A 22,383-nucleotide genomic window follows, 5' to 3' on the forward strand; every position below is an offset into this window, starting at 1 on the left:
AGGAACATCACCCTCACCTCTCCCAGCTCACACCAAGATGCAGTCCTTCCTCGGTGGCGATAAAGGTGGTTCCTCCAACCCTCTCAAACAGATTGGTCAGAGAGAAGGAGCAGATAACAGTCTCTTCAAGGTGAGTTAGGTGGTCTACTTTAAACTTCCCCGCACAACCACGATCATGCAGCCCTCATCCCATTATGCACACTATCTTTGACATGTTATCGTGATGCTAATACTCCTCGCACGCTTAGGACCGCTTTGCTCCCGGCCCAAGCTCTCAACCCTCCTCATCAGCATTCCGACCCCATCCCCAGATAACACATCAACCCCCCTCATCATCCTCAAGTGCTCTCCACGCCACTCCACATCCATTCAATCTCTCTCACTTGTCAGCTGCCCTTTCCCAACCACAGGTAGGCCCTCAAGCTAGGATCTTACCTGCTTCGATCGACCATCCGCAATTCAACGCCCAATGGGAACAAGCTCGATCGAACGGTCATTCCCCTATTCCTTTTCCCCAGAATCAGATCCAAGCTAGACCTCCCATTCAACAACAATCAGGATGGTCAAATGATTTTCAGTCCTTCAGCCAGGGGAAAGGGAAGGGACGAGCCGTTGAACACGAACAACCTCAACCTCAATCTCAGGTGAATCCTTACCAGAATGGATACAGTGGTTATACTCCGCATTATGGAGGGGGGTTCCAACCCATGTATGGCGCTATGATGTCTCAGCCTCAGCTTCAACAGCAACCCCAATCTCAAATGGACAACCAAGCGCTAAATCAGAAAGAGATGGATGACTTATTCGCGAGAGCTGAAGAGGATTACAAGGCTGCATCTGAGAAGACGCAAAGTCAGACTGAACAAGATCAAGACACGGATGGTATTCAGGAGATCGGCTCTGATCCTAAAGGAGATTTGGAAGCTGTCTGGGAGAGTCTGAAACCCGAAGCTGAGAGGTTGAATAAGCTTGCCGAGTGGGAGAAGGATTTCTCGCAGGTGGGTGATCATTGACGTCCTTGATGTATCTCAGCTGTTTGACTCTGAGCTTAGAAAACTTTCGACAGCTGATGTTTTTTCTGCTTACCAACATAGTTCACCAATGACGAAGATGACCTCTTTGATACGCTCAACGAAAGTCTCAACAGGTCCGACGTGGGTCAACGAAATCTAGACCAACAGTTGCATCTGGATCGAGACGTTGGTGGATTGGCAGTACCGGATGGCCTTGATCAGTATAATGGTATAGCCAGGGATGACGGGGTACCGCAATCTAGAGGATACGATTATGGTGCGTTGATATTCCCTATTGTTGTCTTAAATCGTTTCAAATCCCATATCAGTCACCTTCCGTCCCTTTCATATCAGTATCACCAGGAAAACTAAAACTCACGAGCTGACCATTCAACACTAGCCTCGAACAATGTCCACGACTCCACCGAACTCGCAGCTTTATGGACAGAAGCCAATCGCATAGTCACCGAAGGCGGATCCCTCACCCAAGCTGGACTGATGCTCGAGTCCTTTGTGCGGAGATCAACCGCTCAAGATAGACAACAGATCAATGTCTCCGCTACGGAGGCTTGGTCGTTACTTGGTAGAGTGCATGCGATGGATGAGAAGGAGGAACCAGCGATGCGAGCTTTCGAAGAAGGTAGGAAGAGCTTGGTGGGCGAGGGGGTGAGGGGGAAAGAAGGTGTTGCGGGGGAGATGTTGACTGTGAGTTGATCCACTTATCCCAGTGAGACGTCCTTGTTGCTCCAGACTGCCATAAATCCGAGCGGGATTCCCAGCTACCTGCATCTTACGTTGTATCGTCCATCGTCACTGGGCCCGATCCTAATGTCATTGATCTACAGAATCTCGCAATATCATATGTCAACGAATCCCTTGATCTTGCAGCTCTTACGGTTCTCCACCAATACCTCTCCCTCGTCCATCCGGCACATGCAGGTCAAGCACCTTCCAAAACCTCTCTGGGAGATACCAACTCGCCATGGGCACTTCACGAATCAATGGCTGAGAGATTCTTGAGCCTCGCAAGAGAACAATGGCAGAACACCCAATCGGTCGATCCGAACGTGCAAGTAGGATTGGGTACGCTGTACTACATGATGGACAATTACGAAGAAGCTAGAGGGTGTTGGACTAACGCTCTGGGCGAGAAGCCTGATGTGAGTAATACTGCCCCTTTATGCAGGCTATCGGATCGAGGTTGACCATAATATGCTTTTGCAATTTTAGGATTACTTGCTATGGAACAGGCTGGGAGCGACACTTGCGAATGGCGGAAACTCGGAAGAAGCTGTTGATGCGTATAGGAGGGCGTTGGAGTTGAAACCTACTTTTACAAGAGCCATCTTTAACCTTGGTGTGGCTTGTGAGTCGGCTTCGTTATGCTCTTGACATCTTCTCTCTTCCCCCCCACTTGTCATCTCCACCTCTTACATCGTTGCAACCCATAGAATGTTGCTGAATGGTACATCTCTTCTGTAGGCCTCAATATCGGAGTATACAAAGAATCAGCAGAACATTGTAAGTCATATCAGCTTATTCGAACGAGTACCCTTCCTCGAAGTAAGCTGAGCATGGACCTCAACAGTGTTAGCAGCACTCTCACTCCACTCCAACCAATCTCAGTCAGATCGAGATGATGATAGTGTCCTGTCTTCCGATTCATGGAGTATCTGGTCAACTCTCAGAAGAGCATTAGTAGCTTTGGTGCGTCTGCAAAACCAAAGCTGAAGATGATTTGCTGATAGCTGATCTATGTTTTCGATAGAACATGAACCAGTTAGCTGGGAATGCTGAACCGGGAGCTGATTTGAATGTATTCAGACAAGCTGGATTTGAGTTTTGATGAGATGTTTTCTCGCTGTGCTATGGGGTAGCTGTGCTGGACTGGGTCAGGTTTGATGAGGGGTTGGAGGTGTTGTAGGACATGATCAGATACTGTGCTATCGCGTGATGGTATTATTTGGATAAACAACGATCATGCATGCGAATATGGTACTGGAATTAGGAAGTAGCGTTCGTGGTGATCATACAGCGAATAGACGTTCGAGGGTGTTTGGTCGACTAACTTATGAGAACTCAACAGACGAGCGAGAGGTGGTGTATGAATTCAGCGGTCATAGGAAAGAAGGTGTAGAGTAGTACCTCCTAATAACCCGGCCCAGCAATTCCAGACCTCCTATGGATCCTCCTCAAGATCTCAGAGTAATTCGGTTCATTCTCTGGCGTGATGAACCCATGTCTGATCAGAAAGTCGATGGTGACAACCGCTGAAGTGGGTTTGAATTCGTTTTGTTTCAGGGCTGAGATGACTTCTGGGATGGATAGGAGCTAGTCAGACCGTAAAAGATGAGGTTAGATGTGTTAAGATGGCTAACTTATAGGATGTCACACTGGATATGTATGATGGGACTTACTTGGAAGGACTCGACTTCTTCGTCGTTGGGTTTGGGGGGTTGGTATTCGTCCGAAGATGTGGGTGGGAGCTTGAGGTCGTAGACGTAGCTGAACATTGCTAGGTCAGCTAGGGCCTACCTAAGGTGACTTTGCAATTATACTGTACTCACTCGGAATCTGAAGGTAAACCAGGAGATCGGTCAATCAGCGATATGCTTTCAGAATCACAGATGCTGTGAGGGTAAGAAAAGTCGGTCACTTACCAGGTGCCAATCCACCCCACTTGGAAATTTGGAACAAGGAGATCATCCCTGCGTTTCTGCAGGAGCGACAGCCAGACAGTTCGCGGGTCAGTGCTGTGTGCTGGTGAGATATATCTTCGATGAGATACGAGACCCACCTGACATGGTTCTTAATTAGTTGTTCGGGCCATCCAGCCTCTTCTTCGCATTCTGTAACGAGTGCTGCGAGGGGTGTAAGTCCTAAGGGAAGACCTCCGGCGACGCTCTGTGAATCGCATCAGTATTAGACCCATCGAACTCTAGGTCAAGTTGGAGTAGACAGGAATATCGAATACTCACACTGTCATATTTCAAGGGTGATCTGCGATACACCAACAGTGAGATAAGCGACATCACGGTATCACATATACAGGACAAGAGAGTATGTGGTGTAGATCGAAACCCACCGAATCCTATTAGCACTTCTGCGAGGAACCCAAATCTTCATCTCGTCGCCCTCGCCCTCATACGCTACATCAACACTATTTGTTAGCCCCAATATCATCAATCGCCTCGCCGAGAAACAGAAACACACTCACCGGTCATATGAACACCCAAAGCTGTGCATCCCAAAATGGGCGTAGCGGCACGTTCCACCTCAAACGCGATATTCCCAAAAGGTTTCTTGGCGTCTTGTTGACTTCCTGCCCATTGGGTGGATCGGGGGGAGGCGTAGATTGGGAAACGCTCGTTCATCCACACTGCAAAACAAGACGTCGGATGGACACCCTCGTCAGCCTCATCATACATGACATCTGAATTTCAGAATATATTCACGCCAGTCAAGCTGAGATGATCATCCAGATTATGATATCAATTCGGCGATTCGAAATATCCTTTTTAACGTTTACGGCACGGAAACAGATCGTTCTGTCATGCCGTCATTTCGGAGATTTTATTTTGTCTTGTGCTTTTTAGATCGTTTTTGAACCAGGCCTTAGCTCAAGGAACAGACACGTCTAAATGAGATGAGCTTTCCATGTTTTTAGGCTTGAAGTAAATCTCCGAGTTGTCTGGACTAAGAGGGATTGGATGGGTGGTTTCGTCATTTGATGAGAGATGGGAGATAGATAGGTTCTTGGTTAGTTGTGGAAGTGCGTAGATGTATGGAGTGGGAATGGTATGATGGATTGCACACATCAGCATGATGACGAGTCCATCAGGTGTTATGTACCCAGAAAAAACCTTTTGCTTCCATACCCCAGATCATCCCGAAACTTACGCAGTTCATCCGATCTGATCTTTTCCATGGGACCTTCCTTGGCTTTGGACGATGCCTGCCCCTGGCAACGTGTCATCCTATTGTGCATCCGCGAATAGAGTAGAACAGAAGTACAGATGCGCTTGTCAAGCTGGAGCCAGTGGGAACGCCACGTAAGTTGACGACGGACAGAAATGGTAAAAAGTGCGATGTGACTCATCCGATTACCGCATTTCCTACGATGCGAAACAACCCTTTTAACCGCCTGATCAGATTCCAGGGTTCAATTCATCATCTCATCGAATACGAAAACAACGAAAAACGAAAAACTCCGGAAGTACGTACTACCCCTTCGGTACAGTGGATTTGGATGGGACCTGATACGACTACTCTCTGCTCCCACAACCATGTTTTTTTTTTCTTGTTCTACCCTAAGGACGAAGTGGTCGAAGGGAAAAAGACTAAATTACCCTTACCCTTAAAGCGACACAAGCTGTAAGCTAGTGCAATACTGCCGTACTCGAAACAGACAGACCAGACGATTCGACGTTTCCCAATAGACCACTAACCACTAACCACTAACCACCACCCCATTCCCCAATCTTATCCCTTAAACTTCCTTCATCTTCTCATCTCATCATCGTTTTGTCTTTCTCTTTGCCGCCATCATCATCATCATCATCTTCACGTTCGGCCTGCTCTCTGTCTTCGACTTGGACACCAACATCAAGGTTGTCTCTATCGCATCTCATCAAAATATACCTATACCTGCGTTACGTTAGTGGAAACGCGTGGAATCATTGGACATCAGATCTCGTTCTCGTGCGGACATCTTGTAATTTGGGATCGACCTGTCAAGCATTCTCTCTCACTTGAACACTCTGGTCGTCCACTGGGTTGCTCTCAACTACATCGGTATTCCAAGGTATATATTACAAAGATCATCTATCGTGAGTTGGTCTTTTGGTATTTTTGTTGGGGATGGTGGGGTGGGGTAATCTGAAACGTAGTCACATCCATCCATGCACATACAACACATTGCTAACGTCTGTGTGTGCCCATCGTTCATCATCAATCAATCAATCATATCCTCCACATGATCCGCCAATCCTTTTCCCATATAACCATATTGTCCGAATCCACCACTATGACCGAACCGAACTACCCATCTCGACGCTTTGACCATAAAGACAACACACAAACACAATCTCTCTCCCGACAATCACGCCGTCAACATTAATTGTCACGCTTGGACCACGACTCACGCTAATCCCACAGCCTCGATCAGATTGAGAAAGAAGGAGTGACGTGTATGCGCCCATCCCATCAATCAAAAACTAAGAATCACGAAGCAAAACTGTGTCATCTAGACTCTATTTCCCATCAAAGACTGTACTAGCCTTTTGATAATTAGCCTGATTCGGTACCTTTCCTTTGGAGGAGATCCTAGCGTACTCATCAGCCCATCAACCCATCAACACATCTACTATCAAATAACTTAGGGGAAAGGGAGTACGATCAAGATCATCATCACTCACTCATCATCAACCATCATCACCCATCACCGATCAAAAACGTCCAAGCGAACTAACAAGACGACGCATTGATAAAGGGACTATAAAAGGGAAAGGGGTCACCAAACTAGTTTAATTCAACAGTATCCCATCATCTCATCATCCCCACCCTGTTTGCTCTCCCACTCTATTCACACCATAGCCACGCTCAGACATCGAGGAAGAACAATACATCGCTTCCTTCCTTCCTTCCTTCTCTTTCTTTTCTTCTCTTCACTACAATCGATCTAGATTCAACAGAGAGTGAAGAGGACTGAAAAGTGATAAAGAACAGTATCCTGGCTAGAAGATACTCTCCATCGTATAAACCACACGTGAGTAACAGTACATCATTTCCTTTGTCTCCTCTTTTCTTGTCTTCCTCCTTTATCACATTTCATCTGTCTTCCCATACATCCATCATCTCGTCTTCCTCCTCCTCCCTTCACTCTTTTCGCGATTTCACATTTCTATCGGAGCTTCATCGCCTCGTCGATTTGACTCGTACTGGTATCATCGGGCTCTATCATGACGATATCGCACCTTCGCGAAGATAGCCAAGAACCATCCGAAAGAAAGGATGTTGTATTCGAAGAAGGTGGAAGACGCATTTCTGGATCAGATCTTGACTCGGATCACAACATGATTGATCAGCGTGTAACATGGTCGTGTCTACCTGTTTCTCTCTTCTTGCCACTGATATCTTCTTTCTTGATATAATTGATTTACATATGTTGATTTGTTTGACGATCAATTCACTAACGATACCTTGATCATCTGCTATGCGACCACTCGTTAATCGACCGATAGTCCGCCCAAACATGCCTGACGCAAGGATGTCACATTCATCGCATCACCACCACCATCATTCCCACTCCTCTCACGCCTACCCCTCCCATGGTCCTCCATCGGGCTACCCACCTTCTTCATCGCATTCCCCCTATCCCCAAACAGGACACCACCACCATCATTCCTCAAGACACGTCTCCAACGGTCCTCCCCCGACTGCTTCGGTAGTTGTTGGTGGTCCACCTCATCCTCCTCCCATGACGATGGCTGGACCTCCGCCCGAAGCAGTTGGACCACCGCCTGTAGTGGCTATGGCTAATGGTCATGGTCATCCTGCTGGTATACCGGGTCCGATCAGTCCTGCAGCCAGAGCAGCGAAGGAGAAGATGGATAATCTGTTGGCTCAGCTGGCTAATGCTAATGAGAACACCTGGATGTTGATTGGTAAGTTTGCCTTCATCCTCCCTTGTTGGGGTTCTACTGTGCAGTCACTGATTCTATGCATCTCCATAGGTGCTGTTGCGGAAGGGATGAATAACCCCGACAGAGCTTTGACGGCTTTCGAGAACGCGTTAAGACACAATCCTGCTTCAGTACTGGGTTTGAACGCAGTTGCCTCCATCGCAAGAAGTAGAGATAATTTCGATAAAGCCATAGAATACTTTCAGAGGATTTTAAACATCAACCAGGAGAACGGAGAAGTCTGGGGATCGATGGGTAAGTTGAAGGGTACAAGATCCAGAGAACCTGAGCTTATGCAGGATTTGGCTATATAGGTCACTGCTTGTTGATGAAAGACGATTTGCCCAAAGCATACACTGCCTACCAACAGGCTTTGTATCATCTGCCTAACCCTAAAGTGAGTTGCAGGTTGCTCATTCAGCAGATCAGTGACTGACACACTTCGTAGGAACCTAAATTATGGTACGGTATCGGTATCTTATACGACCGATATGGTTCGTTTGAACATGCTGAAGAAGCGTTCTCAAGTGTGCTGAAGATGGATCCAAGTGAGTTGATATATTGTGTATGAGTCCGAAGGCAGTATGCTGACCATATATACAGATTTCGAAAAAGCGAATGAAATCTATTTCCGATTAGGTATTATATACAAGCATCAACGCAAGTTCCAGAACTCCTTGGACGTGAGCTATGTTTAGATTTTCTTCAATGCGTACGAGCTAACATTCGTTGTATAGTGCTTCCGATACATCCTCAACAACCCACCTCGACCTCTCACCTCATGGGATATCTGGTTCCAGCTTGGTCATGTCTACGAGCAAGATAGAGACTACGAGGCTGCTCGAGATGCTTACATGCGGGTATTGAGCCATCAACCCGATCATGCTAAAGTTTTGCAACAACTTGGATGGCTTCACCACCAACCTGGAGCTCCTTTCGCCGATCAGGATAAGGCTGTTCAATTCCTCACCAAGAGTCTTGAGACTGGTAAGTACTGGCAAATTCGGTCCACAGAAATCTCATGCTAATTCTTGTGCTTAGATGGCACCGATGCCCAGAGTTGGTATCTCCTTGGTCGAGCGTTCATGGCTGGTCAACGATACAACAAGGCATACGAAGCTTATCAGCAGGCTGTTTACCGAGATGGTCGAAACCCTACTTTCTGGTGCTCTATCGGTGTTCTGTACTATCAGATAAATCAATATCGAGATGCCCTCGACGCTTACTCTCGAGCTATCCGACTGAACCCTTACATCAGCGAAGTATGGTATAATTTGGGAAGTCTCTACGAATCCTGCAACAACCAAATAACCGATGCTATCGACGCTTACTCCCGAGCTGCTGAGCTTGATCCCTCCAACACCACCATCAAGCAGCGACTCAGCATCCTTCAGACTCACGGCAATGCTCCTCTTCCCCCTGCTCCTGGTCCAGTCGATGTCCACCCATCTCAATACAGTGCTACACCGACCGGTCAACATCCTCCTGGCACTTCGCCCGGCGAATCACCTCACGGCCACCCTGGACAGCTTCCACCGGGTGAAATGCCTGCTGCTGGACGAGACTTACCTCCTCCACCTCCTGGCAGCGAATTCGGTCGACCACAGTCACCTGGTCCATTCCGAGGCGGACCAGTCCCTCCACCTCTCGCTCTTGTTGACGAAAGTCGAGGATCAATGTCAAGACATGCACCATTAGCACCCATGGAAACGGAACGACCCGATGGGCCAAGGGAAAGAGGTGAACCTCCTCGTGGTGGACCTCAATTTAACGGTGGAGGTAGATACGACATGGCTGGTCGACACATCGAGACTCCCCCTTCTCCTGGTCGACGAGATCCCTTCGGTAATGGTCCGCCCAATCATGCAGGCTATCCTCCTAATTTCGCCCGAGACCGAGAGCGAGAGGAATGGGAGAGAAGCAGGGACAGATCAAGATTACCTCCCGGTGGTCCAATCGATGTTAGAGGACCTTCACCCAGAATGCAAGATCGAGCACCTCATCCCCACATCGATCCTCGAAGACAACCATCCCCAAGGATCCCACCAGATTTCAGAGGTAATGACTATGCTCGTGAATCGCCTTACCCACCTGGATATCCATATGAACACCGAGGATCATACCCATCAGGATCCGATCCTCGATATGACCCCAAGCGAGAAGCAGAGGAAGTTCGACGTCGGGATGAGGGAAGAAGATTCGAAGAGCGAGAAAGAGAGATCAACGGTTCGATCAGACATGGATCGGTCACTCGGGATCTACGAGCAGAAGAAATCAGAGTACCCAGTCCTGCTCCTTCAACTGGTAGTAAAGCTGGATCTAAGCGAAGACATGGGGACGAAAAGACTGGCAGTGCCAAACGATCTAAAGATGATAAACCTCCTAGCAAGAGGGGTAGCGGAGATAGCGCAAAGAAGGATAAGTCTAAAGGTGGGCTTAAGGCGAATTTGGATGAGGATACGAGAGGTGTTTCACCTAGACCTACGAATGCTAGTAGTCCTTCTGCGTCTGTTAGGAGTACACCCCAACAGACTCCTCAGAAGCCTGTTCCATCCAGGACAGTTGATGAAGGTGAGCCCCGCCGCTTTCCAGTTCGCACTAAAAGCCCACGATGAGGGATATAAGATTGTGGTTACTGATGTTTCGACTTCTGATAGACTACGATGAAGGTGCTGCCGATGCTTTGATGACCCTACATGGAGATCGACCACCCGCAAGTACAGATAGTACTGGTCGAAATGGATCACCAACCTCCCAAACAGGACGGCCCAGTCCAGCAGCGCCTTCTACATTAGGTTCAAAACGACTCGATCCTCCTTCACCCACTTCATCCCCCGCCACCATCTCTAAGAAGCCCAAAGGCGATAAATCCATCTCACCGCCTGCCCCAGCATCAAGTAGACGAACCATCATCGAAGTGTTAAATACACCTTCTATCGGCTCGCCCTTACCTCGATCTACACCTGCAGAGGAGAAGGAGAAGATGAATCTCAACGTGGAACCTAAGAAGGCCGTAGAGGAGGAATCCGAAGCCGAACCCAAGAACGAACCCTCTCCTGCAAAAGAGGTGGAAAAGTCCACTGAAGTCTTGAGTGCCGGCCCGTCCGAAACCGTCGTTGAGGAGGAACCTGAAAAGGAGAATGGAGAGATCGAAGTAGATGAGAAAGAGACGGAGAGCTCGAGACCACCCACCCCACCTTTACCTTCGCCTCTTTCCAGGGCTAAGGAGATCATGGAGGAGGGAGGGAAGAACGAGAATGGGGAAAACGTCGATGCGGACGTGGTGATGGAGGAGCCTGCACCTGCACCTGGACCTCTGATTGTTGATGAGAATGGAGTGACTAGGGGTGAGATGGACAAGGATGGTGAGACTCAGGAGAAAGAGGAGGGTGAATTGGGGGAATCGGCTTTATCATCGGAGGACAAGGTGAAGGAAAAGAATGGAGAAGAAGAATAAGGTATATATGTAAATGTAGATAGATAGGAAATTATCATTTATATCATTTATATCTAGTATCAATAAAGAGATTAGATGGAAGTGTTTCAGTTTCAGTTTCGGGATATATGGGTGTACTATACAGTATATAAGCAAATAGGATACAAAAGATGAATATGAGTATGATAGAGCGATAGTTTGCACCAGGTATTCTACCTTGAGACATGTGTAGTGAAGATGCTATCTGTTGGCCTTATGTAGTATCACACTGTCGGACTAGTCTCCTAGAGGGAGATCCGAAATATATATACACATACAAGTGAAACTACATATACCTACTCCTTGCTATACCCCCAATGGACCTAGCCACGAAATCGACAAAACCAGCCGTATCGCCAAGGTTCGATTCGGTATTTTCCAAGCTTGATATTATGGAGTGATATCGATTCAAGTTGCCTTCAAGGGATTTGAGGGCTTGGGGTAAGTGGGTGTTTATAGGTGAGGAAGAGTTGGGTTGGAGGAGGGGGGATTCTGCTCGTTTGGGAATTTTATTAGCATTCCATTGGGAAGACTTGGGAGAATTGATAAGATGGGGGATGGGTGATGGGATGGATGGAAGGAAGACTTACCTGATGAGAGGTAGACTAGAGAAAGACCTATTCGTTTGGTATACCATTCGGGCTATGGCATTGTTACATGATTAACACAGACTGTGTCCAATATAAAGAGTTACGAACTCACCCCAGGACCAGTAGGTTCATTCCAATATCCCCTCCTTACCGCTCCGGGCTTCTTCCCCCTCGTCTCGGACAGGTACAGCGCCTCGTCGGCTATTCGCCATGCGTAGCCCATCGGACCGAGGGGGTCGATAGATAGGAGGGGCAGCCTGTGGCCAGTCATATTTGATATCTGGTCCAGGATCGAGGATGCACTTTGGTTAGATGTTGGAGCAGGGTGGAGTGGGGACGAGGGAGGTATGTAGGATGGGGGGAGCTTGATAGATGAGAGGAGGGCGCGGAGGATGGGGAGGGATGGAAGGGGGATGGAGGGTGTTGAAGAGGGGGTGGAGAGGTTCGCGTAGGCCTGTTGTATCGTTTGTTAATATTTTCTGATGAAGAGAGTATGGAAGTAATGTTTTGGATCGGAGATTGTGACATCGTGGAGAGAGACATAATCAGAGACTCGCCTCAACAAGATGTTCCCCCACCCTCGCGCTATACTCTATCCTCCTCCTCAACACCTCCCCCAAATTCTCTTTTTTACCCTCCCCTGGACCGCTCATAGCTTTCAATCCCTCTTCTTCCCATCTCTCCACTAATGCTTTAGACGCCCCTACAGATCCCGGTCCGAATAATGTATCAACTACTGACTCGGGGTTGGGCAGTTCTGGTTTGATCGTGCGTAGGGCTTGGATGAGGGTTGGGCGAGTGAAGGAGTGGGTAGGGAGGAGGGGGAGAGAGGAGGTGAGGATCTGTGAGCGGAGTGCCATGTTGCTGTTTGCTGTTAGTTGGGTACGGTGAGGATTCTTTGATAAAATTGATTGTAGTGCCAAGTGTAGCGCGATCTTCCTAGTCGGGATGATTCCCTGCTGAGATTGGATTGAGAGCTCCTTTTCTTTGAGTGAAAGATGAAAGATGAGAGTAGAGATGGATGGTTGAGGAAGAGGAATAGATCGGAAGACGATATGATTTCGCTCGGACCAGTCGAGTTAACCGAGAAAAAGTTGGGAAATCACTTTCACTCGAAGATTTCGAATTATTTGTTTTTGTTTATCTATCTATCTTTGCTATCTCCTCAAGCTAAAAGAAGGTCACCTCTACCAGATGTCGTTGATACGCTCAAGGGCAATACGAAATCTACGAGCATGTCCGAAATGCTCAGTATCGCCTCGAGTGATCCCAACGGTAGGATCAAGGATAATCAGTCGAGCGAATTCAACAGTCACTCCGAGGGATATTAAGCCTTATGTACCTAAACCTGGCCCAAAGGCTCATCATGGTATGTCAAGACTTGTTCGCAGAGATCACCCATCCTGCATCCTGCAACAGACCAAGACAAGCCCTCATGCTTATCATTATCTTATACTAATCAGGGCCACGAGCAAGGACTACTCACGACATACAAGATCTCTCGCCCGCTCTGGAAGGTCAAAAGGTCGTCATTGCAGGATGGTTATTCTCTCAGAGGTGAGCATTGCCTCTTTTGCACCTCTCGATCTGGAATCACACCGATTTGTTCAGCAAAGTTATACTCGACACGCTAATTTCAATTCTATGTGTACCGCAGACGAGCATCAGAGAACCTCCATTTCTTCACTCTCCGCTCATCTTCTTCCTCCGTCCAGCTCGTCTCTCGAGAGAAGGATAGCTCACAGGACCTGATGAATTGGCCTTTGGAGAGTGTGGTGTTAGCTGAAGGTGTTGTGAAGGGGAGGAAGCAGAAGGCTAAAGGTGCAAGCTCGGTAAGTAAGGTCTCGTTATTGACGTATTTACTCCAAGATATCAAGATGAACATCGCCTAAAACCAATGCAAGGACTCTGCTAAACGTATTATGCCATTTTCTTATAGCCAGTTGACGAAGTGGAGATTGATTTATCGAAGATTACTTTGCTTAACCCCGCCGATGCTCAATTACCTTTCTATCCCAACAGGCCAGAGGTCGTGAGTGTCATGACCCTCATAGCTTGTCTCAGCCTCTCGGTGAGAGCGCAAATAATCAAGCTGACATTTTCGATTTGCAAAGGCCAATGAAGATCTCCGAAATCAACATCGTTACTTGGATCTCCGCCGAGCCGAGCTCGCGGACAACCTCAAAACGAGGAGTAAGGTCGCTCATATAGTGAGGAACTATCTGTATGATAATGGTAAGCCGAGCATTCATTACAAAACTCCCCTTTCAACTGGGGCCTCACTAATACATCCTTTATCACTAGGCTTCACCGAAGTGGAAACGCCCGTCCTCCTAAATTCCTCACCAGAAGGAGCCCGAGAATTCCTCGTCCCCACTCGAACCCCCTCCCCAGACGGTTCACCCCGATTCTACGCCCTCCCCCAGTCGCCCCAACAGCCCAAACAACTCTTAATCTCTTCAGGGGCCATACCGAGGTACTACCAGATTGCCAAATGCTTCAGAGACGAGGATGGTCGGAAAGATCGTCAACCAGAATTCACCCAGATAGATCTCGAGATGGCCTTTGTAGATGGGTCTGCGCCCAATGCTGCCGCTGCCAAGGATGGGTCGGCGGGTATGAGGTCGACTTGGGCGATTGGCGGATCTCAGATCAGAGAGATCATTGAGGGGTTGGTTAAGAAGATTTGGAAGGATGTTAAAGGGGTGGAACTGGAGGGGTGGTTTAGGGTCATGCCTTATGATGTTGCTATGGATGTTGTGAGTTGTCCATCATCTCGACTGGGTTGAGGTCGGTAGGGGCGAAGGTTGTATAAGGCTGAAAGCTGATCGACGGATGTTGATAGTACGGGTCGGATAAGCCTGATACGAGGTTTGAGATGTATGTGAGTGCTCTCTCCCAAATTCATTATGCTACTGTTACTTTACGACTGATATCCCACAAATAGACTCTACCTATAGGTTACTATCCTACTCTTTCAGACGCTTCCCTCGACAAAATCCTGCTCGACCAATCACCATCCACAGTGGAATTCATGATTGTTCCAGCTCACCAGGCAGAAGGGCTGGACATCCCATCTTTGGCGAGGAGCAGCCAGTCTGTACGTTGACCCTTCTTCCTCATACCTGAAGGGATGAATAGCTGATGGCTGATATACTCTTGACTTGTGCAGATCGATTACATCAAAATCACCGATCAAAATATATACACATGGCAGAACGAATCTGTTTTGACTGCCCCGATAGGCTTGGAACAGGATAAGAGTCTTCCAGCAGGTGTCAAGCCTGGAGATGTCGTTTGGGTATCTAGGAGGAAGAAGATCGCCGAGGTGAGCTTGTCCTTTGAACAATTTGACCAGACATAGCTTACGGATGATTGGGTATAGGGCGGTTGGACACATCTTGGGAGACTTAGGGTTCAGATTTCTGAGATACTGGCTTCGAAGGGTACGCTCACATTCACGACAATCTAACTCAGCTGTTCCGGTAATGGATCCGAACTTAGCTGATGCATATATCGCCATCGCCCATAGGTCTCATGACCCTCACCACCCAACCTCATTTCCTCTGGATCACCCAATTCCCCCTCTTCACCCTAGCCGACGAGGACAAAGCGCAACTCTCTAAAGGACGATACGCGTCCACCCACCATCCCTTCACTTCACCAATGTGGGAAGACCTGGAAGATCTCAAGAAAGGTAAAGTGGATGGAGTGAGAGGTCAGCATTATGATCTCGTGTTAAATGGTCAGGAGATTGGGGGTGGGAGTGTTAGGATACATGATGCGGAGTTGCAGGAGTGGGTTATGAGGGAGGTGCTGCAGGTGAGTAGAGCGAGATCATAGGGCGGTCTTGCCTGCAAATCTCCGAATCTCGCTTGTGCTAAGGTTGCTTCCTCTCACCTTCACTCGCTCAATGGTATAATGTGTAACGCTGACTTGGTTGAATCCCTGCGCACGCAGCTCGACGACGAGGAATTCGGAAGATTCGATCACCTGCTCAAAGCCTTACGGTGCGGTGCGCCCCCTCATGGAGGTATCGCCTTAGGTGCGTCTCGATTCCTTTTCCTTCCTTTAGTTGAATTTGATACTATGTGACTGGGCTGACCTTACTTCCCCTTCCATCCATAGGCTTCGACAGGCTAGTCTCGATACTATGCGAGACCAAATCCATCCGAGAGGTCATCGCATTCCCTAAATCCGGCTCATCAGGTATCGACCCAGTGTTTAAATCGCCTTCGGTGTCTTCTGATGAGGTTTTGAGGGAGTATGGTTTGAGCAGTTTGAAGGGTTTGAGAAAAGGAGTTACGGAAGAAGTGAGACAGGAGGAAGAGGTGGAGGAAGTAGAGAAAGAAAAGGATGTGATTAAAGAGAAGATTGTAGATGGGGATCGGGAGGTTAGGAAGACTGAGAAGGTGTTGAGGGAGGAGGAAGTGAGGGTTGATGATGAGAAGGTTGTGGAGGGGAGGTAGGACTGGTTGTTTTGGGTGCAGTTTTACAATATAGATATATAGAGTGATTGATGAGTTGGCAGTGAGAGTACTTGCGACGGACATATCGATGCACCACAGCTACTGCTCAGCTCTCTTCGCTTCGAGTAGCACACTTCACCTCACAGACGTAGATTATTTTGTGGGGGAGTCATCCCTGGCAATTGACAGTTGATCGAGCGGAGATCATCATTTTGATACAGTCATCATATCATCCAACACGATGTGAGATCTCTACTCCAGATTCCCAAATGCAGGCGGATCTTTCCTCCTACTCTTATTCCGCTTCCTCTTCTTCTTCTCCCCTCCTCCCTTGGTACCAGCACTCTTCTTCGTCTGCTGACCACCACTCGTATTCTCGCCCAACTCAGCCGCTAAGGTACTAAAAGTCTTCTCCCAGTCCGTCTCCTTTATCCACTCATGAGCCCAGCCCGACCCTCCTCCATTCCCTTGACCGGGTTTCAACTTCTTGCCCGCCCTATCGCCCGATCTGTTGAGGAAGTTTGATCCTAGTAGATCGATCTGTAATCTTGGACATACCCTCAGGAATCCCTCTATATCAATCTGATTGTTTTCACCCTCATCTCCTACCGAGCTACCTCCTTCATTAGGTGTAGGATGTGTGGAAAGGGGAAGTGAATACGCAGGAACATGTATCCTGAATAGACACCCATCCTTGGGAATGACCTTGACTTTATTCTGTACAGTGACTATACGGAATGTCGAGGCTGTTTCTTCTATTATTATACCACTTTGCCCTACCAGGGAGGGATTCCTGGAAGAGACGATGTGGATTTGGAGTCCTGTGAAATCTGCTTTGGATAGTTTGGATAGGATCACATCGGGGTTTGATGTTGGTGTTGTAGGGACAGGTGTGTGAGAGGCGAGAGGGGGTAGGGAGAGAAGCTGGAGAAGGTAGGTTGTGTGTAGGTGATTGAGCGGTATGAGGGAGGTATATCTATCAAGCGAAAGAGTTAGAAGTCAGTCTTGGTTACTTCATAGACATAGACAGTACTTATGTCGCTAGAATCATGAGAGTTGAGACCAACGAGATATTCATTCCCCTGCTCATAACTCCACCCAGCCTCCTCCTAATTTTCCTCATCCCACTTAATCCCAGCTCCCTCATCCCATTCTCCCTCTGCTGCTGCTCATTCCTGACTTTCTCCAATTCACTGGGATACCCCCTATTCCGCTTTTTACCTTGTACCAACGGGGATATACTATTACTTGATATCTGCACTGCTGAAGAGGTGGAGGTGGGATCAGAAGTTTGGAGGGTTTTGCCTGATATTCTTGAGGAGTATGTTATAGGATCTAGGGATAGGAGAGAGGGGAGGTTGGGAGTTTCGGTTGATGGGAGTAGGGGGATGATGGGTTTCTAAACACCCATTTCCTTATGATGTTAGCTTATGGTCATCTTCACAGGATAGTTTGAGCTGGCTTACCTTGACTTGGGTTGATATTGTACGATAAGCGTCGATCGGCTGAATTGAGCCAGAAGCGGACCCAGAGCCAGAAGGAGCAGGAGAAGATATCCTGCTTGAGCTGGCTGATGCTGATATCGAGGATACAGCAGGCATCTTGGTTGATCGTTCGCTGGCAAGCTCTCTCAGACGATGTTGGTAGCTGTATATTATTCGGTATAGCTGTATGTGAATTGTTAGTGCGAGTACAGAGAGATGAACAGATTGAAAGATGCAACGAACAACAGCAAATTGAGCTCGGACCTGTTTCATTCGATTTTTACTTGAAAATAGGTCTGTGCGGGGCCACAAAACACGACAATGACAATGACAATGCAATATAACCATGCGGGAAAAATCCATTTGACACTGTACCATCAACCGTGATTTATGGATCATTCTCCTCTCTCTCTGCCATAGGTGAAAAGCATATCATCCTTACATACCCAATGACAACAAGTAAGCTGGTCACGATATCCTGAGCTCGGTAGAAAGGGTTATACGTCAGTAACGAAAAGAAACGAACGACACCCAGACTGGAATTAGAACAACGCGTTACCATCCTTTACTTGCATCAATTATCGACCATCAACCATCGATTCATCAATCCCACTTTCTTACTACACCATAAACCATGTCAAGACCCAACATATCATATCCCACTCCCATACCTGGACCTTCCTCCTCACAAGACAGACCGAATATGGGGTTGGATCCTAGTCCGATAGGTAGAGAGACGGGGCATGGGCACGCCAGTGGAAGTGGGAGTAATGCCAATCAACCTCCAAGGAGATCAAGTGGATCGAGTAGATCAGCTGTGAGTCTCTTGATCACAAAGGGATCGAGCGTAGGTACTCAAGACGATCGCAGCTAATCCGAGTGATGTGGTGATTTAGGGCCAATATACCTCTGCTCTTGATTCTTCCATCACTAGGTTGCTGGTCACGACTAAGCAGCTCCTACAGGGCTTGGAACAGTGGTCTCAAGCTTTGATATCAGAGACTGATGTGAGTGCTATCAATCTCCTGAGCCTTATCTAATGTCGAATTCAGCTGATATGATCATCGTTCACTTGACACAGGTCAGTGATATCTACGTTAGATTGGGAAATGGGTTTGAAGTGTGTATACAGGCGTTCCACAGAACAGGTATATCAACCCAGTGTGTATCCTATCAAACAAAAACAGATATTTCTGTTTTCAATGAGCTGTGTATTTTTTCAATGAGCTGTGTTGATCAAACTCCATGCGGTGTATAGCGAACTCGATGCAATCCCCAACGATCTACGGGCATGTCTAGAACAATGTCTATCATACGACCAGAACCACGAAACCTTGGAAGTGTACCTTCCGGAGATCCGTCAGATCATATATAACCTCCTACACGGTCTCAAGCAGAAACAAGCAGCCTACAAGAGGCTAATACAAGAGCGCCAGCGAGAAAATCCACCTCAAGCTGTAGTCATGCCCACTGCCCAGCCGACTGGTACAGCTCCCGGAGGGGGACATCGACAACGTAAGCCGTCCAAAGGCGAAATTATCCCTCCTCCCGAATCAGATCCTAGGATGACACATAAATCTGGTGGAAGTGGATCCATCAGCTCAACCAGTCCTGCATCTCAGCATTCCAACTTACCCAGTACCAAGGTCCCCTCCTCGTCAGCATTGGCAGAAAGAGGTAACAACCGAACTGGATTACCTAGTAGACCTGCTCCTCCCGACGCCTTCCGTCCACCACGTATGAGAGCTCCTGAACAGATACCTCAACACAAAAGATCAGCCTCTCCAGTCCCAATGGCCCAGGAACCTGTGAGACATCAACTGGTGGATAATCCTGTACCAGCTGCACCATCGCCACCACCTACTATCCAAGTACACAATCTACCTTCATCCAAACCCCCACCTAGACCTGATAGATTTAGTAGAGATAGCTATAGCTCTCAGAGACCGGTGTCAAGGTTCTCGGCAGATTCAGATATTACCAATGGTTCTCCCATCCGATCACCTCCTAATAGAAGCCCTGCAAAACAGAATGAACCCCTCCCTCAAACTGAACAAGAACCATCACCACCTATACCACCTTCCCTGCCTGTTCTGAACCTTCCAGCAGCTCTTGATCTGCCCGATGAACCCCAGCATTCGGCCACTCCAACACCATCCTCTGTTCCCACACAATCTATAGATGGTCTTCCGGATGTGCCGCCTGAAACAAGGGCGACTCTGGCTGCTCTTCAACGATCCGATGCCTTAGAAAGGCGAGCGTCAAAGCGGTTCTCAAGTTATACTTTCAACAAGATGCTACCTGGATCTCCGGGGAAGAAATCAGGTGTGGGTAGTCCTCAAAGACCTACAAGAAGGGCGGACAGACCACCACCGATGCCTGCGTTGCCCGAATCGCTCACCAATGCAGCACTGAACAAGGCGGTTTCTCTCGATGCGGATCAAGATATTCCAGTCGCCACAACGCATTTACAAGCGAATGGTGAATTGGCTAGACCAGTTACACCTACTGGAGAGGTCACTTCGGATGATCAATCGGATAGATCAGTCAGAGTGGTCAAAACTCCTGATCCGGATGATATAGGTCAACATGCTACCCCCCGTCCTCGATCCTCGGTGTCGGCTCCTACTAGCGTGTCGGTGTTTCTTCAGATTGGACGACAAGTCAAGAAAGCCACTGTGGACTTGCCGGTCAGTATGTCAAATTTGAGATTATTATTCATGGAGAGATTCGAGTATGATCCTGGGATGGAAGATTTTCCGGATGTATATATCAGAGATAATAGGACGGGAGTACAGTTCGAGCTGGAAGATATGGAGGAGTTGAAAGATGGTTGTGTGTTGAACTTGAATATCGAGCGTGAGTCGTATCGACACGGTACTAATGACACACAAGGAGAAGACATGCTGATCAGATATGAGACGACACATAGCCCTCGATCAGGTGAAACAGCACTTCGATACTACGTTCGCGAGCCTGATGCAAGAGATCAAAGACATGAAGAAAGCGATCGACACCACCCGTCGACATTCTATGACTCCCTCTCCCTCACTACTCGCCGTATCGCCCTCTACCCAGATGTCCCGTCCTTCCACCATCGTCCGTCGTCCCTCATCAGAGACAATGGCACCTTCATCATCCACCACCGCCGTCCCCCTTGGCCCCAGACCAGGCTCGCCATCTCCCAGACTCGGTCCCACCAACCTCTCTCCAGAGAAGGAAGCAGAACTGCAGAAACAGCATGACGAGCTCCAGTCCCTTCGTAGAGACCTGGCAGTGATGCGTCAACTCCATGTAGATTTCCTGAACGAGACGAAAGAGTCTTTCGGCAAATTACGTACCCAGAACTCAGCGATGCGGGACGTGGTGAAAACTAAGATGGGAGGTAATCGGGCTCTACTCGACAACTCCAAGACCAAGCTGGAATCGCAATGTCAAGATACCATACAATCTGTTGAAGACGTGTCCGACCTTATCGATAAAGCAAGAGAAGACGCGAGTAAACGATATGTCACTCCGTCCAAGACACAGATGAACACTATAATGAATGATCTGGAGAAAGCCAAGAAGTTGGTCGATCAGTTGAGCTCGGATGTCCAATTGGCAGATCCGATGTGGCGAGCCACCTGGCAGACAGAGTTACATCGAGTTATGGAAGAGCAGAAGTTACTTTCGTACCAGATCAAACTCTGTACGGACCTGAAAAAAGATCTCGAAGATGTCGAGAAAATCTTTAGTAACGTACAGGATTTCGTAGTTCAGCGAACAGTCAATGGAGGACGGGTAGCCTCGTCAGGTAAAACATTTATAAAACCCGAGCAGGAGCCCGAGGAAGAAGGTGGTGGTATAGGCAATTTGTTATTGGAAATCCGAACTAAGGAGGGAGACCCGAATTCAAGATTGAAAGCTATAGAACAACAGCAAAAGCAGAGAGAAAGGGAGAAGTTGAATAAGGTAGATGAGTTTGAGGAAGAATTGAAATTGGGGAGTAAGAAACTCAAGAAAACCGGAGGGACCGAGGAAGCTGAGAGGATTAGACAGAGGAAGAATGAGAATACGCTGAGAAAGATGATTACGGGAGAATTGCCCAGTGGAGGAGGGGGGGTGTTGAGTCCGCAGAATACTGGGAATAGTATTGCCAGGGCCCTGAGCCCTCAATTGACTGGTCCGAGGGTGCTAAGTCCACAATTGACTGGACCTGCCTCTGGAGGGAAGGTTGTTACTCCCCAACGCTCTGGGACGGCAGCGAGCGATGGTGGGAGGGGGTTGAGTCCGCAGATGACGGGTGGGATTATCGGGCAGGTATTGAGTCCGAATTTGACGGGTGAGCATCCGAGTAGGAGGGGAAGTGGGGGTGGGAGTGTGAGGGAGGAAGAGTAGGGGTTTAGATTGCTGGGAGAAATGTTCATAGCATAGTGGGTTAGTGGGTTCAATATCACGTTAAGTATCATATCTTATCAGAGTAATTGGCATATTATGAATATACGTATAATAGATAATTACGTATATTCACACGTATATACATATTGGGATGGTAATATATACATGTCGATGTCGAAAAGGAAAGCTTGATGCAGGAATGAACGTAGTATTTTCACTGAAATGAAATGAAATACAAATATGGACAGTACATCCCATTTCTTCTTCTCCTTCTTGCCAATCTGATCAT

General features: G+C 47.9%; 7 protein-coding genes across 7 annotated transcripts; 4 read left to right on the forward strand and 3 right to left on the reverse strand.

The window, feature by feature from the left end:
- Nucleotides 1-37: 37 nt before the first annotated feature.
- On the forward strand, nt 38-2,859 carry I302_103520 (uncharacterized protein; the record flags this gene model as incomplete). Its single annotated transcript, XM_019188887.1, has 9 exons — nt 38-130; nt 249-998; nt 1,095-1,290; nt 1,414-1,718; nt 1,859-2,173; nt 2,244-2,379; nt 2,496-2,534; nt 2,602-2,720; nt 2,782-2,859. The coding sequence occupies 9 exons, from the start codon at nt 38-40 to the stop codon at nt 2,857-2,859; spliced, it is 2,031 nt and encodes a 676-aa protein (XP_019048449.1).
- Nucleotides 2,860-3,161: 302 nt separating this feature from the next.
- I302_103521 (uncharacterized protein) lies at nt 3,162-4,387 on the reverse strand (the record flags this gene model as incomplete). The annotated part of the gene is made up of 8 exons (XM_065869682.1): nt 3,162-3,344; nt 3,431-3,518; nt 3,581-3,587; nt 3,674-3,729; nt 3,811-3,917; nt 3,992-4,013; nt 4,099-4,162; nt 4,231-4,387. The coding sequence occupies 8 exons, from the start codon at nt 4,385-4,387 to the stop codon at nt 3,162-3,164; spliced, it is 684 nt and encodes a 227-aa protein (XP_065725754.1).
- Nucleotides 4,388-7,266: 2,879 nt separating this feature from the next.
- Nucleotides 7,267-11,153, forward strand: I302_103522 (uncharacterized protein; the record flags this gene model as incomplete). The annotated part of the gene is made up of 8 exons (XM_019188889.1): nt 7,267-7,678; nt 7,748-7,951; nt 8,011-8,093; nt 8,145-8,244; nt 8,300-8,379; nt 8,434-8,683; nt 8,738-10,267; nt 10,354-11,153. The coding sequence occupies 8 exons, from the start codon at nt 7,267-7,269 to the stop codon at nt 11,151-11,153; spliced, it is 3,459 nt and encodes a 1,152-aa protein (XP_019048451.1).
- A 304-nt stretch (nt 11,154-11,457) lies between these two features.
- On the reverse strand, nt 11,458-12,621 carry I302_103523 (uncharacterized protein; the record flags this gene model as incomplete). The annotated part of the gene is made up of 4 exons (XM_065869683.1): nt 11,458-11,663; nt 11,762-11,813; nt 11,874-12,215; nt 12,319-12,621. 4 exons carry the CDS (start codon nt 12,619-12,621, stop codon nt 11,458-11,460), a joined length of 903 nt encoding a protein of 300 aa, XP_065725755.1.
- A 334-nt stretch (nt 12,622-12,955) lies between these two features.
- On the forward strand, nt 12,956-16,230 carry I302_103524 (uncharacterized protein; the record flags this gene model as incomplete). The annotated part of the gene is made up of 13 exons (XM_019188891.1): nt 12,956-13,130; nt 13,225-13,318; nt 13,419-13,593; nt 13,701-13,793; nt 13,876-13,996; nt 14,066-14,520; nt 14,607-14,645; nt 14,709-14,861; nt 14,934-15,089; nt 15,147-15,207; nt 15,294-15,583; nt 15,722-15,806; nt 15,890-16,230. 13 exons carry the CDS (start codon nt 12,956-12,958, stop codon nt 16,228-16,230), a joined length of 2,238 nt encoding a protein of 745 aa, XP_019048453.1.
- A 252-nt stretch (nt 16,231-16,482) lies between these two features.
- I302_103525 (uncharacterized protein) lies at nt 16,483-17,831 on the reverse strand (the record flags this gene model as incomplete). Its single annotated transcript, XM_019188892.1, has 3 exons — nt 16,483-17,206; nt 17,298-17,629; nt 17,697-17,831. The coding sequence occupies 3 exons, from the start codon at nt 17,829-17,831 to the stop codon at nt 16,483-16,485; spliced, it is 1,191 nt and encodes a 396-aa protein (XP_019048454.1).
- Nucleotides 17,832-18,348: 517 nt separating this feature from the next.
- I302_103526 (uncharacterized protein) lies at nt 18,349-22,094 on the forward strand (the record flags this gene model as incomplete). The annotated part of the gene is made up of 5 exons (XM_019188893.1): nt 18,349-18,531; nt 18,611-18,721; nt 18,796-18,875; nt 18,973-20,573; nt 20,647-22,094. The coding sequence occupies 5 exons, from the start codon at nt 18,349-18,351 to the stop codon at nt 22,092-22,094; spliced, it is 3,423 nt and encodes a 1,140-aa protein (XP_019048455.1).
- Nucleotides 22,095-22,383: the final 289 nt, after the last annotated feature.

This window comes from Kwoniella bestiolae, chromosome 2 (genome assembly GCF_000512585.2).
Source record: "Kwoniella bestiolae CBS 10118 chromosome 2, complete sequence".
In the NCBI taxonomy this organism is placed as follows: domain Eukaryota; kingdom Fungi; phylum Basidiomycota; class Tremellomycetes; order Tremellales; family Cryptococcaceae; genus Kwoniella; species Kwoniella bestiolae.